The sequence below is a fragment of the Apium graveolens genome, chromosome 1, assembly GCF_009905375.1.
Source record: "Apium graveolens cultivar Ventura chromosome 1, ASM990537v1, whole genome shotgun sequence".
Lineage (NCBI taxonomy): Eukaryota > Viridiplantae > Streptophyta > Magnoliopsida > Apiales > Apiaceae > Apium > Apium graveolens.
In genome coordinates, this window is record NC_133647.1 from 151,603,151 (window position 1) to 151,619,990 (window position 16,840).

General features: G+C 32.7%; 2 protein-coding genes across 10 annotated transcripts; one reads left to right on the forward strand and one right to left on the reverse strand.

Annotated features, from left to right (window-relative positions):
• Nucleotides 1-4,212: 4,212 nt before the first annotated feature.
• LOC141668247 (glucose-1-phosphate adenylyltransferase large subunit 1-like) lies at nt 4,213-8,334 on the forward strand. 6 transcript variants are annotated; one of them, XR_012552976.1, is made up of 15 exons: nt 4,213-4,353; nt 4,601-4,864; nt 5,044-5,175; nt 5,328-5,498; nt 5,798-5,890; nt 6,042-6,125; nt 6,209-6,264; nt 6,488-6,581; nt 6,734-6,919; nt 6,991-7,071; nt 7,190-7,276; nt 7,351-7,455; nt 7,566-7,687; nt 7,761-7,821; nt 7,935-8,079. XR_012552976.1 is itself a non-coding variant. In XM_074475037.1 (15 exons), the coding sequence occupies exons 2-15, from the start codon at nt 4,631-4,633 to the stop codon at nt 8,029-8,031; spliced, it is 1,617 nt and encodes a 538-aa protein (XP_074331138.1). In that variant the 5' UTR covers nt 4,213-4,353; nt 4,601-4,630; the 3' UTR covers nt 8,032-8,334. The 6 variants fall into 6 exon arrangements, 5 of the variants coding, with proteins under 5 accessions (XP_074331138.1, XP_074331151.1, XP_074331160.1 ...); XM_074475037.1 differs by having other exon boundaries at nt 7,566-7,672; nt 7,761-7,850; nt 7,935-8,334; XM_074475050.1 differs by having other exon boundaries at nt 7,566-7,672; nt 7,935-8,334.
• A 380-nt stretch (nt 8,335-8,714) lies between these two features.
• On the reverse strand, nt 8,715-14,890 carry LOC141668270 (uncharacterized). Of its 4 annotated transcripts, XM_074475091.1 has the most exons (7): nt 13,046-13,110; nt 12,643-12,726; nt 12,427-12,460; nt 10,751-11,449; nt 10,199-10,663; nt 9,948-9,973; nt 8,715-9,726 (listed from the first exon to the last, which is right to left on the reverse strand). In XM_074475091.1, the coding sequence occupies exons 4-7, from the start codon at nt 11,382-11,384 to the stop codon at nt 9,028-9,030; spliced, it is 1,824 nt and encodes a 607-aa protein (XP_074331192.1). In that variant the 5' UTR covers nt 11,385-11,449; nt 12,427-12,460; nt 12,643-12,726; nt 13,046-13,110; the 3' UTR covers nt 8,715-9,027. The 4 variants fall into 4 exon arrangements, with proteins under 4 accessions (XP_074331192.1, XP_074331200.1, XP_074331186.1 ...); XM_074475099.1 differs by lacking the exons at nt 12,427-12,460; nt 13,046-13,110 and adding an exon at nt 14,772-14,890; XM_074475085.1 differs by lacking the exon at nt 12,427-12,460.
• Nucleotides 14,891-16,840: the final 1,950 nt, after the last annotated feature.

A 16,840-nucleotide genomic window follows, 5' to 3' on the forward strand; every position in this document is an offset into this window, starting at 1 on the left:
CCCACACAAATTTCTCCCTGGAATTACACAAACAATATATGTTCATACATGTCCTTCTGTATGAATTCGGTGATAAAATTGAGATGGGCAATATAAAAGAATCTACTTGCCTTACTATACAGACTTCTTAGAAGAGCTAGATCCACTACTTTATCAAGCTCTGCATCACCGAATATTATGACGGGAGACTTGTCCCTAGTTCAAGTGAGACTTATTTTAAATTGCTCATTGCTGCAGCCTGCATTACTAAACACCCTACCTCTGTCGATCCTGTGTAACGTGCCTATTGAACGTACCAAATTTTTTAGTCTAATGAAACATACAAATATATTTATAAGAATCGAGATATTTTTTTCTTAAGTAGAGCTTGCAAAAACCTTATCAATGTCCATACGAGAACTAATAGAAGTACCAGCTACGGGCACCAACAATGGAATGTCGACTTGTATAACAATTCTTTCTCTATAAATTCCTTGGCAAAATTCTAATAAATTTTTTATATTTATTTGTTACCTTCACAGCTGCAACTCCAATCACCGGGCCTTCCGCTCCGCTGAACGCATTATTGAACAATCCAGTCTGTAACAGTCCACTTTCCATAGGTAACAATCCAAAATCCGAGTGAAGTGCCGAAGTCTGGTAACATGAAGTCATGTTCTTAAAATAGGGAAAGAGATATTATAATTAGAATAATCTAAGTCTCTTTTATTAGAAAGAATCACAATAAAATTGGGAAAACAGACCTCTCATGGTATTAAAATAGAATTTAAACCCCTATTTTTAATACAATCTAAATGGCACAAAAAATGCATATATACTGCTATTAACACTCCACCTTATGTATGAGCTAAAAAATATATAACAAAAACTAATCACTAATAATATTCAGAAAAAAAAATTTCTAATATGCCCATACAAAATCACCTAGCTATATCACGATTCTCGTGGAATTCTGAATCTTTGACCCACAGGAGGTCTCTTGGGAAGATATTCATATCAGAGAGAGTAGCAGTTTCCATATCAATAATTTTGGTACCCTTGTGAAGTATCTGATTTTCCTTGACAATCTGCAAACATCAAGTTACAATGAAAAATATAGTAGAAGATATAATTAACTCATATTATCCACCGTTGATGTTTAGTATCCTCAATGGACAACATAATTAAAACTAAAATAGCCAACTCTGCAAGCACCAGCCTTAATCACAACATTTTGTTGTGTGCTCCTCACTTTATTGTGTGCTCCTCACTTAGTTGTGTGCTCCTCCAAGGCCCCAACAAAGTAGCTAACATGGTTACAAATTTCTGCAATGAGCTTTCCTGCCTGCATGTATTCACTTTGTTATCTGAGTTTCCAAGTAAACAATACTCACGCTTGAGAAAATTGAGAGCCCGTATGAAGCATAAATTGAAAAGTATTATAGATGCAAGCAATGCTGCAACTCCTATCCAATACCAGTAGGCATGTGAGAAGAACCCTCGTGATTTCAAGATCATGGCTCATAGTAGTTTTGTTGTGTTAGAAAGAATCTTTGACGAAAATATTACATCAATAACTTATTATCTGAATTGATGAAAACACAAACAGAAACACATGCACATGCTTAAGTCTTAAATACTCAATACGCCCATGATTTCACTGATGATCGGGAAATTCATTCTCTTCAATTGCATTCATCTGATACATCACAGGCGATATCCAGTAAGCCCATATCTACCAATGTTTTATAGTAAATATTGCGCCTAAGCATCCCTAAAAAAAGAATATTCTCATAACCATTATCAAGTTCTAAGAATACATGAAGTTTGATTAATCTAATCTACATACAAAAAATATACACAAACCATAGCAAAAAAAATCATATTTAACATACTAACCTCAACTGGATATGAAGTATATGTATTAGCTGTTGACAACATAAGTTTTAGTGTAATCTAAATAACCTTGAGATATTAGTGAACAACCCATCAGATTATAGAAATATACTAAAACTTTCAACTTAATTGCATCTTTTATATAAAATTATAGATAGATCATAGAGATCAACAAATTTTGTATAGAACGTTTATCAAACACGTGTTACCTGCATAATCAAAGTTGAATAAATTCAAAAATTAGTGTATAATAAATTATAAACATGTAAGATAATACAAAATACAATCTAACTCAAGGCCTACGGCGATATTATCCGGAGAATGTAATTCATTCAGATAAGTCACCTTTATTGACCTATTAAACCTCTGGAAACCCGTCATAAAAAAAACCTCTGAATATTATCCAATTTAAGCCTATAATACAAAATAGTATCAAATATTATCAATATTTGGTTTTGACATGTTGAATTTTTCGATCAATGATCTAAAATAAAGTCAAAAAGTTATGAATATATTAAGAGATTATCCCCTCTTCTCTGAGGGTTCAAGCCTTAACTAATGAATTTATCTAAGAGTGTCCTCTAAATAGTAAATGCATCAAAAGAGAAAAAACAAATAATATATTCTGACATATAAATATGTACCTTTATGTTGTCGTAACATTACTAAACAATCAATACGTAAAATAGAACACTCCAATGTCATTCCCAGATACAATTTATTTTTTCCCTGAAAAAGATAAAAAGCTCTTATTGTGTGTATACCTGATAATCAGATTCAAAATAATCCTAATATGAATAGATGAGCAATAGTATTTGGAATCGGGCTACACTCGATGAGCGATCATAACATTCGGGATAAAAAATATAGGGCATACCTTATTTTGAGAACAATTTGAAATCGTTGGCGCAATATACACAATATTTTTTGTAAGATCATCCTCATTTTTATATCCTATAAATTCAAACAATCAGACATTAATCACATCTATATATATAAACACTTAAATAAAAAGCGAAATTCAAAAGAGTAAGAATGGGTATAATGAATGATACAATAGAGAATGATTCAAGAATTAGGGTTATCAAAATTTTTAATTTAAACTCGTGTTAGACGTGATATAAGAATGAATATATTAGGGTTCATCGGAGAGAAGAGGTCAGAGGTCAGAGGAGGAGAGCAAATGAATGATTTTTTTATTTGAAATTTTGTTTGTTAGCTTCGGATGCAGATGATTGATCGGTATAACAAAGAAAGAAGAAGAAGATAATGATTATAAAGTAAAGTAATAATGATTTTTGAATTTGAATTACTATAAGCATGATTTGTGGATCTACAATTGATTTGATATAATAACAAATCTATTTTAATAATATGTTTGATCTTTTTAATATTGATAATTGATTTTTTAATAATTTTAAATACCATTTAAGATGTGGATAGTCCATGAATTTATATAAATTTGTATAGGAAATAGTATGTTTAAGAATATGGGTCGACCCACTGATCAGGTCAAATTTCAAAAATATGGGTTAAAATATTTACAAAAATGTCAGTCTTAGTACAAATTTTTGGGTCTTTTCACTAGTGCTCATTAAGATATAATAGATTACTACATCTTTCCCAAAATACATGTTCTTTTTACTTTTTTCACGTCATTTAAAATATAAAAAAATCATAATTCCGCATATTAATTTTTAATTTTTTTTTATTAAATTGAAGTTTAATATTTATATTTCATTCAAAAATAAATTAATTTTTCGTCAAACTATCATTTTTGTTCACATTAAAATACATGGAAAAAAATCTATATTTTGGGACCGCGTAGTATTAAACCTTTGGATTTCCCGCCTCCCGGTCCCGTTAAATGCTTAAAATATAAGGACAAAAAGAGCAGTAAATGAACTGGAACTCCAATTGCTCGAGTTCGTTCTCAATTAAATTCAATCCAGTCGTTCAATAATAAAAGATCATTAAATTCATTAGTTATTTTTCCTTCTCTACCAACTGATGAATTACTTGGACAAGACTAAGTACAAAATAAAAAAGAAATTATTGGGGACAGGTGTGCGGTTGCAGAAACAGTGTGAGATGAATTATTTAGGTTAGGCCAGATATCCAAATGCGGAATGACAAAACAAACAAACCAAATCTTAAATTATCTTGTCTCAACCTATGTCCTTAATCGGTCTAGTTCCTAATTAGTACCCTCTGTTACCTCTGCTTTTTATATATATTTTTTGACTTTTTTACGCACAATTCTAATTACTTTGACCATACCGATAAAATAATATTTTTCAATTATTTTTGTTAATTAAAATTTTAATTATATATTTTTATTCATAAAAAAAAAATTGAAAAATCCCCATTGCAATTTTGAAAGTGCTGTGATGTTTATATACACTGCAATCTAGTACACAAACACATTGTTACAAGTTGAAACATAAAAACCTAGCTTTCAACCACCTTCATCATCAGGTTTTCTTTGATCACATTTCATCTTAATTTAGCATTTTTCTATTTTACATTTTCTAGAACTATTAATTTGCAGTTCTTTTACTTAAAGTTTTCATCTTTTTAATCTGGGTACTTTAGATTATCATTAAATAGATATACATACAAGGTAAAGAATTTATAGAATAATGGTATCAAGTACATGTAATGTTGTCTTTGCTTTATGCTTCCTAATGGTAGTATTAGTAGTATCACCTTTCTGTGATTTCAGGTGTAATATATACTGTGCGTCTAGTCTACAATGGATTCTTGGTGTGTATCAATGAAGTCAAGTACCCAATTTTCTAAAGTAAGAAGTGGTTTTGTAAGTAATGGTGATGAGGGGTTTTGGGGGAAGAGGATCAAAGGAGGTGTTAACAACACTGATTTGAATTATCTTTTCTCCAAAAGATCGAAAATTGTGAGAAGGGTGAGAATGATCAAACCAGGGGCTGCTTTCTCTGTAGTGACATCAGGAAATGGCAAAGAGACACTTGTGAGTATTTTATTTACATTAGAATTGGAAGTTAGGATTAAGAAGCACTCTATTAGACCTGAATTTATTGTTTATTAATACCTGTTTAACCATTTTTGGTTTTATGTATGATTTCTTTGCTTAATAGAGCGTAGTTTCTTTTTTAAAGATGACTTGAAAGTGTTTGATTTGTATATTAGACAATGGAAGACTTGCAAGTTCCAAGAATTGAGAGAAAAAGTGCTAGCTCGAACAATGTTGCTGCTATCATAGTAGGTGGGGGTGCTGGGACTAAACTGTTTCCGCTTACACGTAGATCAGCTATACCTGCTGTAAGTATACAATTTTGATGGTACAAGCTCTTATGAAGTTTCTCTATTGTGTTGAGTTTGGACTTCGTTAATCTGATTCACTGGTAACTTTTGATCTTACAATCAACTAAACCAAATCTTATTTTTTTGAATTATTCTTCTACTATGTTTAGGTTCCCGTTGGAGGATGCTATAGGCTTATAGACATTCCTATGAGCAATTGCATTAACAGCAGAATAAACAAGCTTTTGGTCTTAACTCAGTTCAACTCTGCTTCTTTAAATCGTCACCTTGCTCGTACATATTTTGGAAATGGTGTCAACTTTGGGGATGGCTTTGTTGAGGTAATATCTTCAAGTCCTATTGTCAATAAAAGGCATAGGCACAAGTATACTCAAATCGATTTCAATAGGTCATCTTATTAGGTTTTAAATAGATAAAAGATATAGGGTACACTGTTTAGATATGTATATCTCAGTTAGTCAGTTACATTTTTTACCTAGAAAGTAGAATCTATGAGATAATTAGCTAGTTGAACACATAATTATAATAAGAACGTTTAATTGTACAAGGATAACAAGCATGGTATATTCTGTCATTATTTATCTCAGTTCTCCATCTATTTAATAAACTTGTGATCCAGGTGTTGGCTGCCACTCAAACACCAGGAGAAGCAGGCATGAATTGGTTTCAAGGAACTGCAGACGCAGTGAGGCAGTTTATGTGGGTATTTGAGGCAAGTGTCAACAAAGTATTATTAGATACTACTAAAGCAATTGCCTAAAAAAACAATTAATAACTAATGACTTTTCATATGATTTTATAACCATTTGCCATTTTCTACAGTCCTTATAATTATGGGTTACAAGTTTTGTTTTCATTTCTAGGATGCGAAGAACAAGGACATTGAAAATATTCTGATTCTATCAGGGGATCAACTTTACCGGATGGATTATATGGACCTTGTGCAGGTGTATACAATTTTCTTTTGACAACACAGAGGAAAGTGGCAAAAATTATTCAAAGGTGCTAATTTTTCTTTACAAATGAACAGAATCACATGGACAGAAATGCTGATGTCACAGTTTCCTGTGTACCTGTGGGAGGCAGGTTCGTAGTATCAACTTTCATACATTAACATCTGCCTTCTATCATGTTCTCTTCTAGTTCTTTTTTTCTCCTAGTCGGCATAATAGTAGTCATAGACTTCTTTAATCCACAGCTCTTTCTTTTATAATATAGGATAATGGACTAATAAACAAGTTTAAAGCCTTCCTGTCTTCAACATACACCCCTTCTGTTTCGTTCATCTTAATTAACTTGTATTTTACAGCCGGGTGTCAGAATATGGATTAATGAAGATCAACAAAAGAGGGCAAGTTATCGAATTTGCTGAAAAACCTAGTGGGGCTAATCTAAAATCAATGGTAAGCCATTACATGATTCCATGATGCTTGCTTTTAAAAAAACTTCAACTGATTATCCGACAGACTAAAGTTGAACGCGACATAACCCTTATACTGGTTTTGCTATCAATGTAACTATGTTATTACTTAAAATGTTTGTACTTTCATTCCAGCAAATAGATACTACTTTACTAGGAGTGTCTCCAGAAGAATCAACAAAGTCTCAATATATTGCTTCAATGGGTGTCTATGTCTTCAAGAAAGATGTTTTGTTAAATCTACTGCACTGCAGATATCCTAAATCCAATGACTTTGGATCCGAAATCATTCCATCAGCTGTTATGGATCACAATGTGCAAGTAAGTACACACAACCTTCTTCATGTCTTTACAGATCAATGCTGAATGATAACTTATATTTATCCTGGCAGGCATATTTGTTCAGAGACTATTGGGAGGACATTGGAACGATAAAATCTTTTTACGATGCTAACCTGGCCCTAACAGATGAGGTTCATTTATAAATACGGAATATGTTTATGTATAGCTTAAATTGATTCATTGAACAAAATCAGTACATCTTTAATACGGTTATTCCAACTCCATATTGCTATTCGATGACTGCTGCAGATACCAAAATTCGAATTTTATGATCCAGAGACACCATTCTTCACTTCCCCTCGGTTCTTACCACCAACAAAATTTGAAAGAAGTTTGGTAAGTTATAATTAGGAAGGATCCTGGTTTTAGGTTAAATATATTGATTCTTATTTCTAAGTTCCACTTTTCAGATCAAGGATGCAATCATATCGCATGGGTGTTTTCTGCAAGAATGTAGTGTTGTTCACTCAATTGTGGGTGAACGCTCACGTTTGGACTCTGGTGTTGAGCTGAAGGTGAGCTCTGTATACATTACAAACCAAGTCCCCTTGATAATTATGTATGGTTTCTTTACTTTGGACTTGAATTTAAGTATTCTGTTTTATTACATTGCACTTTCCAATAGGATACATTGATGATGGGGGCAGACTACTATCAGACAGAGTCCGAGATCGCGTCTCTGCTGGCGGAGGGGAAAGTTCCCATTGGGATTGGTCAAAACTCGAAAATCAGGTAATAAAACAGAAGGTATGTCGTTTTTTTTAGTTCACTTCGTATCAGAACATTACAGCTCGACATCATTCTTGTAATTTCTTTGAAGCAAATGTATTATTGACAAGAATGCAAAAATTGGGAAGGACGTCATTATTATGAATAAAAATGTAAGCTTCTCATGCCAAAAGAGACTCTGGTAAACTTTGCAATATTTTTTACTTGTGTGTGTATGTATATGTCCCTAAATGTATGCATCATTCTATTTTTTTTCCCTAACTAGGGTGTTCAAGAAGCAGACAGACCCGACGATGGATTTTACATTCGCTCAGGGATTACTATCGTCATGGAAAAGGCTACAATCAGTGATGGCACAGTAATATAAACGGACAAGTGAAACCTACAGGCTACAGCATAGCATAGTTTCGAGATACTTCTTTGAGTATCTTAAGATTTTTTTTTGGAAGAACTAGAAGGAAGAAGGCAGCTTATGCTCCCGTGTGAAACAAGAAGTTGCGGTACCAGGCAAGATGAGACTGTAAAAGTTCAATAATTAAACACGAAGCCCACTTTCTAATTTTCTTTTCAAGTAATCTCCCTATGTAAATTACAATAAAAACTGGGGATATGGCATGTACTGAACTTTTCAATGTAGTAAATATATGATCCCTTCACTTGTTGCATGTTCACTGATCAACATAAGTTCAAACCTCATGCTCCTGTGAATGACTGAAGATTAAACTGTGTGATAAAATAGCTGAAACTATAGTTTGTGAGGAGATGTTTACGTCACCAAAATGCTCGAGTTCAGTAGGAGACCATTACAAAATCACTTACAAATACCTAACCGACGTAAAGCAGCAAATACTATTCTTAACACAATTCCCTTCCTGCACAATATGAAGTCAGTACAGAAGAGATAAGACTTGGCTATGCACCATACAATTTAATTCACCACTCGTTAGAACTGGATTCACTACAGAAGAAATAAAAAATTATGTACTTGTGATCTAGAGAACTCAGAACTATCTTAGTTTCATGCCTCTTTTACCAATCTGGAACGCAGAAATATAGACAATATTATACAACCATAAAGTTAAAATTTCATGAAACATGACTACTAAAGCAACAACCCGGGGAACCCTATTTTACACATCATTTATTTATATACATGACTCTAGAAGTCAGTTCCGCAATGACAACAAGGAAAGCAAACACTCAAACTTACTAATGTACATAAAGGCCTAATGATTGAAAAATCAACCATTTGGCCATTTCTTCTCTAGTCGACTATCATGACCATCATAAGAACTCGGACACGCAAAACCATTCTTCCTAAGCATGTATATCTTCTTGGACGGGCTCTGCATATCCTATTACTTCCACACTGTATATGAACCCTTGTCCCAGTAATGACATTTTAAGTCAGTCCATCCCTTCCCTAAGAGGGCCATAGCAGCTATGCTCGAAAATGGCGGCTTCTCTAAGTCCTGTAGACTTCCCTTCGAGCATTGTGGGTCACAATTTCCAACTGGTTCAGACCTATTCTTTGGAGTTTCCGCTGGGGATTTTTGCCACCTCTTAATCCAAGTATATAACCACTTTTTGTCATCATTTCCATCCACATTATCATTTGAACTAGAAGCAACACCTCTTAGTGGAATTGTTTTCTGGTTAGGAATGATTAGTTTCTTACCAGTAGATACAGGCACTGGCTCTGATTTAGAACTTTCACCTCTTGTACCTCCGCTGACATATTGGTTCGCTTTTTTCTGAGTTGTGGCTTCATCCAACCTCCAGCTCTTTGTACCAACAGAATGTTGACATGGATCACTTATATTAAGACGCGCAAGCCATTTGCTATTTGAATCTGGCAACTGATTCAGGTCCAAACTTCGAGTTTGCGATGTGCTTGGCTCTGCGTTGTCCTCTACACTTGCTTCACCTGGCTCAGCATGTAGCGGTATGTTCATATCTGGTATCTCAGGGATGGGATGTTTCCGAGGTTGAATTTGTTCTCCAAGTGTTCCAATGGCACCATCAAGTTGTGGTAAATCTGTGTCTGCATTGATATTCTGCAAATTTGATATAATTATTATGTCTCCATATCTATAGGTTTACTAATTAGTGCTGCATATTTATACACTTTTGTAGTTAGCAAAACATTAATGTAATATTAACACAATTTTACTTTTACATTGAACGCCAGTATCCCCGATGTACAATTTAAAAGACACAAATATAAAAAAAATTAGCATAATGGACAAATTATTTACTAGGTCAAAAGTCAGGGTACCTTTTTTGAAGAGGAAGACTCTACACCTGCAACAATAAGAAAGGAGAAACAAATTAAATAAAGATCCCAAAAAGTTCCAGATTACTTGGCAAAACTATAAAGAACTTAACCTCACTATATCTGGTTACTAGAGAAGTACTGATACATATTATGACTAAGGAAGCACTTCAATTTATTATTGAAACCTAGATATCTATCCTGTAACAGGGGTGTATGTGTGTGGATAAGGAAGATTCGAAAATTTGTCGTACCAGGTACATGTTTCTTGTTATTTATGTTCATATCCATTGTGTGAGTTGCAGCTGATTTATTCTTTGAAACAACTTCAGTAGCACTCACATTATAAACCTCATCTTTTCCTTCACTATCTGATGACAACACCTGAATTTGTATTCCTTGCATACCATGACCAATCAGCTGCGGGACACAGTAACTTTTAATGGGCACGTTTTCTTGTGCTCGGGTTGGAACTCTTGAATTCCTCATATGCTTCTCTTCCTTCCGCAAATCTGTATCAATAGTTTTCATGACTGGAAAATTACGATTTACCGGACATCCAGGGAATCCACCTACATTCTCTGCAGAAGTATATATACCCGTAGTATTTGCCTGATGAGCACAAGCTGAAAACACATTGGTACTAGAGAAATTACTCATTTTCTTATATTGTTCTTCACGAAAAGCTGGTGGATAATTGTGTCTCATAGAGAGATTATCTGCAAGAAAAGATAAGTCGTTATCCAACGTCAAGTGGAATATTGAATAAATTTCAGATATTAAGCATTTATTTATATTATTGGTACCAGATAAAACTCCAGAACCATCACAGCACTTTTCATGCTCCAAAACTTTCATGATGTTAGTATCTGATGATTTTCTTTTGGATGACGCTATTGATGCTACATGATTGTTGTTTTCTTCTTCACTGCATAGGTAGGATGGTGCTGTAGGAATCCTTACATTTTCACATCTTCCTTCTTCAAGATCACTTATTTTGGGTGGAGCATAAGATGATTTGCAGTTAACCTTTTGAGACTTTACCAGCTCTCTAGCGCATTGTGAAACCCTTTTATGTAGAGTACTATAATCAATATATGAAGCTTCAGGCACTGGAGGAGCTAATGAAAGTGGCGAGGGTACATGTTCAACATTTGGAGCAAGTTGACTTTCTCTCTGACTTTTTGATCTCCTTCTCTTCTTACCCAATATTCCAAAATCTATGGCAGTAAGCTTCGTACGTTTTTTGACAGCTCCAGATATATGAGATGTGACATCCTTACCCTTTTGCAAATGCCATTGGTTTGTTCTGTGATCATTTCCGTGGTCTCCAAGAAGAGTAGATGACTGATTCTGCTTTTCAAGTGCTGACCAATGTGACACCAATTGAGTTTGACAAGGATGCAATGGCTGCTTGCCTTTATCAACACGGCTGGACATGATGATATTGATATAGGATTTATTGTATATGTGTAGATAGTCTGGTTTTAGATGCTTGAAGTTCACTGCATTAGAGAATAGAGTATCAACAATCCCTACTCCAACATAAATGCCATAACCAACAAGCCTTACGATTGGATAAATGATTGTTGCCTCTAATTCATCCTATGCGTATTAGTTATCCTAAGCTGGAATGCAGAGATTAACATAAGGCAACACTATTTATTCTCCTAAGCTGGAATGCAGAGATTAACATGATAACAACCTTACCAGCAGGAAATGTTAATTGAAGCCAATATATTTTAGGGAATTTATCTTATATAGATAAATTTCAGATATTCATAATATTTAGCAAAAAGAAGAACCTTAAACATCTATTACAAGGTATTGTCGATTTGTCGGGATCCAGAAAGCAAAATTTTAAGAGAAAAAGGTTAACTGCAACCTAAAAATTAATGACAACCAATATTAATGTATGTGTTATTAAATATTAATAACAAAAATTAATAAAAAAAATAGCAATGAGATAAATACATGGCAAATAGTATTTGTGATGGAGAAGAAAGGAAACAAATTTTCTACTTCTTCTCTATTTCTAAATCAATCTCAAATCAATCAGCTTTAATGGGCCACAGATAACTCAATAACTTTTTTCTTGAGATCAGTTGCCAGTTGTGTGAGCCTTGAAGATTTGCTTACAGAATAGTGTTCCTCTAAATTTGTTATACACACACTAGTGCGGGGTTCAAGGAATTCAAGCAACACCTACTTAAGGTATCTTAAAGAAACACAATCACTGGTTACACAAGAAACAAGAACTAGTTTCTAGTTGTGTTATAAGAAATCACTGGTTCAGGAACTAACGTCTATATTAACAAAACCAGTTTCCTCTAACACCTTAAGGTTTTAGATGAGCTGGTTACTTAACATGGTATAAAACTTAGGCTAGCGGGAGGATTATGGTTCGTTTTCTGAATAAAAACAAACAGATTATTATCATTCTAAGTCACAATTCATGTAAGCATAAAGGGAATAGTCCTACCTCAATCTGCTCATTAAATCTTTAGCCAAGCAACCTTAAAAGTCATGAAAACAACGAAATTAAATGAAAAAACTAATTGTTAGAGAAAACAACCTTGAAAAAATATTTTCACACTCTTCTATATTACTACCTTTTACAAACAACTCAAAGACTTTGGGTGAAAAAAGACTACATAACAGAATTATATGAAAATACTGAGAGATTAGTAATATATACCTTAAAAAGAGCCAGGGGGCGGGGGCGGACATAAGCTATGGCTTTGAGTCGCCTTGGTTCCTCTCACCCCAAAGATCTTGCTCTCTGCATATCATAGCTTAATTTTGAAACTCAATTGTTGTAAAACTAATAGTTTATTATACTTCAACTGTTTATACAAGTCCTGCACAGAGCCTAAACAGAAGAGTCAGTAATCATTCAAATGTAAAGGGATTTGCCTTGCCCAGAGCCAAGAAGTTAACCTACTAATATCAATCTTTAGCCCAACTAAGGCGATGTTTAAAAATGACCCTAAGAATCAAACAACTTTAACATATGCTCATATTGTTCAAGAGAAAACAACCATGGAATAGTACTAGCAAAGTAACTTAAATAATATGAGTATGATAGAACACAATATAACCTAGATGGCTTTTGCTTTGCTTCCTTTGGTTCGAGGCAGAGAAAATCAAAGAAAATATGTTTTCCTTGCTATCAAGTAAACTCACCATTCTAAGGATACAGATATATATAGAGAGGAAAGGAAATGGGATAAGGATCAAAGGAGGTGCAACATTTTTAAATATAACAGGTGTAACTCGGCTAGATTGCATGCAGGATAGGTGATTAAATATATTCTCTCCAACTTTTTAAAATTACAAAGGTCGTCCATGTGGGGTATAGGTTGTATCTAGAAATTAATATCATAATTAATTTTTTTATTTACTGTAGTTATTATCCACTTAACTGTAAAATTATTATCCAGGTTACTTTTCCAGTGTATTGAGAATTTTGAGAAATTATATGCCTAACAGGCCAAAACTCAACTCACGTGATTGACTGCACTCTGATTCTTCAAGTTTTTCCAAGTTATGGTGACAGACTGATATTTTGTCTCCAGTCTCAGTTATTTTTAGGTCTTAATCCACGTGAGTGCTTCTGTAAATTAGTAACTATTATAATCCAGATTTTTTTCAAGCCAGTCTCCGCTAAGAATTGATGTTTTGTCTCGTTGATATTAGGTCCTCAAAACACTACTGATAAATTGTTATTAAAATGTAATGATAGGTATAAGTATTAAATTTTAGACATTTTTTTGCTTTACTTTTACTGTAGTTATTATCCAGTTATGTTCCCGATGCACTACTAGTATTGATAAGCCCCAGAAGTTTTTTAAAAAATTATAAGGTCTAAAGGGGCGACCAAAAATTCACGTGACTGCACCTGAATTGTAGTATTATAATTCACAATTTTCCACTATCTCTCACTGTTCCTTTCTAGTTTCTATTACATGATAAAATAATTATATAATTGATAGTTATTAACCTCTAATTTTCTTTTTTAAAATTTTAACAAAAGAAAAATAACAAGAATAAAAAAATGTATTGTATTATAATTATTATTTTTTAGATTCTTTTATGTAGTCTAAAACATGTATAAAATTTTATGTAATACTTGTGATATTAATATTTTTCATAAAAATTATAATTTAGATTTTGAATCCCATCAAAAAAGATTGCGATTTTTTAAATTTTAAATTTAAAAGTTTGTGCATTTGGTGTATGTACATAAAAAATTACCAATATCTATCTATTCCTATATTTTGGATAAAAGGCCCTTTCTACAATCACAATAAAGTATATGATTTAAGGAAATAATATTGCAAGGAAAATGGTTTGCTTAAAATCTATCAAAACAAAAAAAAAAGAGAAGAAAATGATTTAGACAATAAAATCCACAAAAATATAATAAACTGTCAATCAACAAATCTCAGACCTCTCCAATTTCAGAAGGGAAATACTAATCGATCGGGTTTAGAAACCTAAGATTAAATCTTCATTACAAATTTAGAATCCAAGTAAGATGAACTAACACCAACATTATACAACTAAAGCATCATTTGCAAGAGCAAGCATTATACTATCAGGCAATGACGTACATCCTCGATAATGATAATAAGAAATGAAAATCATGGGATACATGTTTAGCCCTCCTAGTACTAAAGAAGTTCACATTGATCATTGTGAAGAAAACACACCAATGCATTGCAGTTCTCCATTCTAGTATATGTATGCACACAGTCACTATAAAAACAAAATGGAAGTAAACAGTAAATTAAGGAGTGATTAGAGAACCTGTTCGAGAATTACCTGGGATAATGAGCACACAAAAGAGCTTCATTAGTAGTTGACTAAGCCGATCTTTGTCCAAAATACAATTACAAATTATTTGGGCTACCGAGCTTTGAATAGTAATATTTAATTTGTTTGTGAAATTTGAAGTTTAGTGGGAGAGAGTAGTACAGTGGTAGTATACATTGGACAACCAGTTGCACACGTGGGTGAACTACATTCAAGAATTTGGACCCCATCAAAGCATGTAACAGTCATTGCTACTGTGACTCTCATTTTTTTTTTTTCATTTCTTTTTCTTTTTTTGATATTTTTTTTCTAACCTACATGTTAGTGTATTTTTTATTTTTTTTTTATTTTAAACTTGTGAAAGACGCTGCATAATCTTATCATAATATTGGAACACGTATTATTTAATTCTAAAAAATGAATTTTAATCTATATATTTATATAAATATAAAATTTTAATTTAAGTTTTAATTTATTGAAATTATCTTATTAATTTATTAGATCAAATTCAAAATTAAAAAACAAAATATATATACATATATATATAGATAATAGATTATACTATTTTTTAAAAATATAATGTGAAAAGTGGCTCTTTAAAAGAAATAAGAGTTTTCTAGTCACTCTTACTCGCTTATTCATTTTTGTCAGAGTAGTCCTCTCTTCTGTTATTTAATTAATTTTGATCGACTCATGAGTTCTATTTCTATTCTTAATAAGCAAAATTATTAATTTTTGGGTGACTGCTGAAATATTGCTTAATTTTGTTCAAAATAAAACTTTTTGGCATGTTACCTTTTGATTAAAAACTATGACTTGGAATTTTTATGATTAGTTTTTCGATCATTGTATACTTATTTATATCGAAAGGAAAATAGCGAAAAAATTTAGTATCAAAACGATTATAAATGGGTTCCGTAATTTGAAGAAACTTAGAGCTTTACTATAAAACTTTTACTAATTTTTTGTATTTATTTAATTGAATATTATACTCGGTAGATGAAAATTTTTGGACCTCTAATAAATATTTTCCGGCTTCGTTCATGAAAGGACAATTAATTTTGGTTTAATTCATTAATTACTAGGTCGTTCGGCGTTATTAACTCGTTTAAATCTCTCATAATTTTTTTATCCAGTAGCAACTGCATAATTAAATAATCTCCATTAAGCAATAGAAAAGTACTTGAATATATATTTTGAAGTTCAATTTTAAGAAGTCCACTTTTTTTATTGGAGTTTTTGGAATTCATATATAGTTTAGAAGTAAAATATAGCTTAAAATATTACAAAACGTATTATTTTTTTATTGATATTTTACAAACATCACAATTTTATAGTACTTAGTCAAAATAGGAAATGACTCTCAACAACTCTCTTGGTGCTAACAACGGGAAGAAAATTCAAAATGAGCAAGCTGAAGCTGTAGGATCAAAGGCGGCTAGGAAGGTGAATCTTGTGGAGGAAGCTAGGAAGAACAAGTGTGGTGATGGAGAGCAAATACTCAGAAATTTTGTGTGGGCTCACAAGGATTTGTTGGATAGGAAGACAAGTGAAAGTTTCTTCAAAGGTGATAAGCAAGCAATTACAGAGACACTTAACCAGATTCATCGGAAGAGTTTGAGGGCTAGGGGGATTAGAATGGAAAGAAAAAGAAAAAAGATTCACTACACAAGAAGAATTCATTGAGTTCGAAGACTTATGCACAAGTTTCGAAAATTGTGGCGGTAAGTAAGGAAGAAAATAGCAAGAACATCAAGGAAGAAGGGGAATGACAAGTTGTGCAGAGGAAGAAGAATAAGAGTCGGGATAGATCTAAGCAAGGTTTCACGATTTTCATATACGATATTTCAGAAAATAGTAAAGTTTAGGAGATCCGGAATTGCTTTAAGTATACTGGGAAATTGTTGGATATAATTCTACCTAGAAAGAGGGACAAAAAAGGCAAGAAATTTAGATTTATTAAAAAACATTTGAACTGGAGGTTGGAACAATCGTACTCAATGCGAAGGAAAAAAGGGATTTGGGTTATAAGATAAAAATAAGTCTCAATGAAAAGAAAGTATTCAGAGAACAGTTCA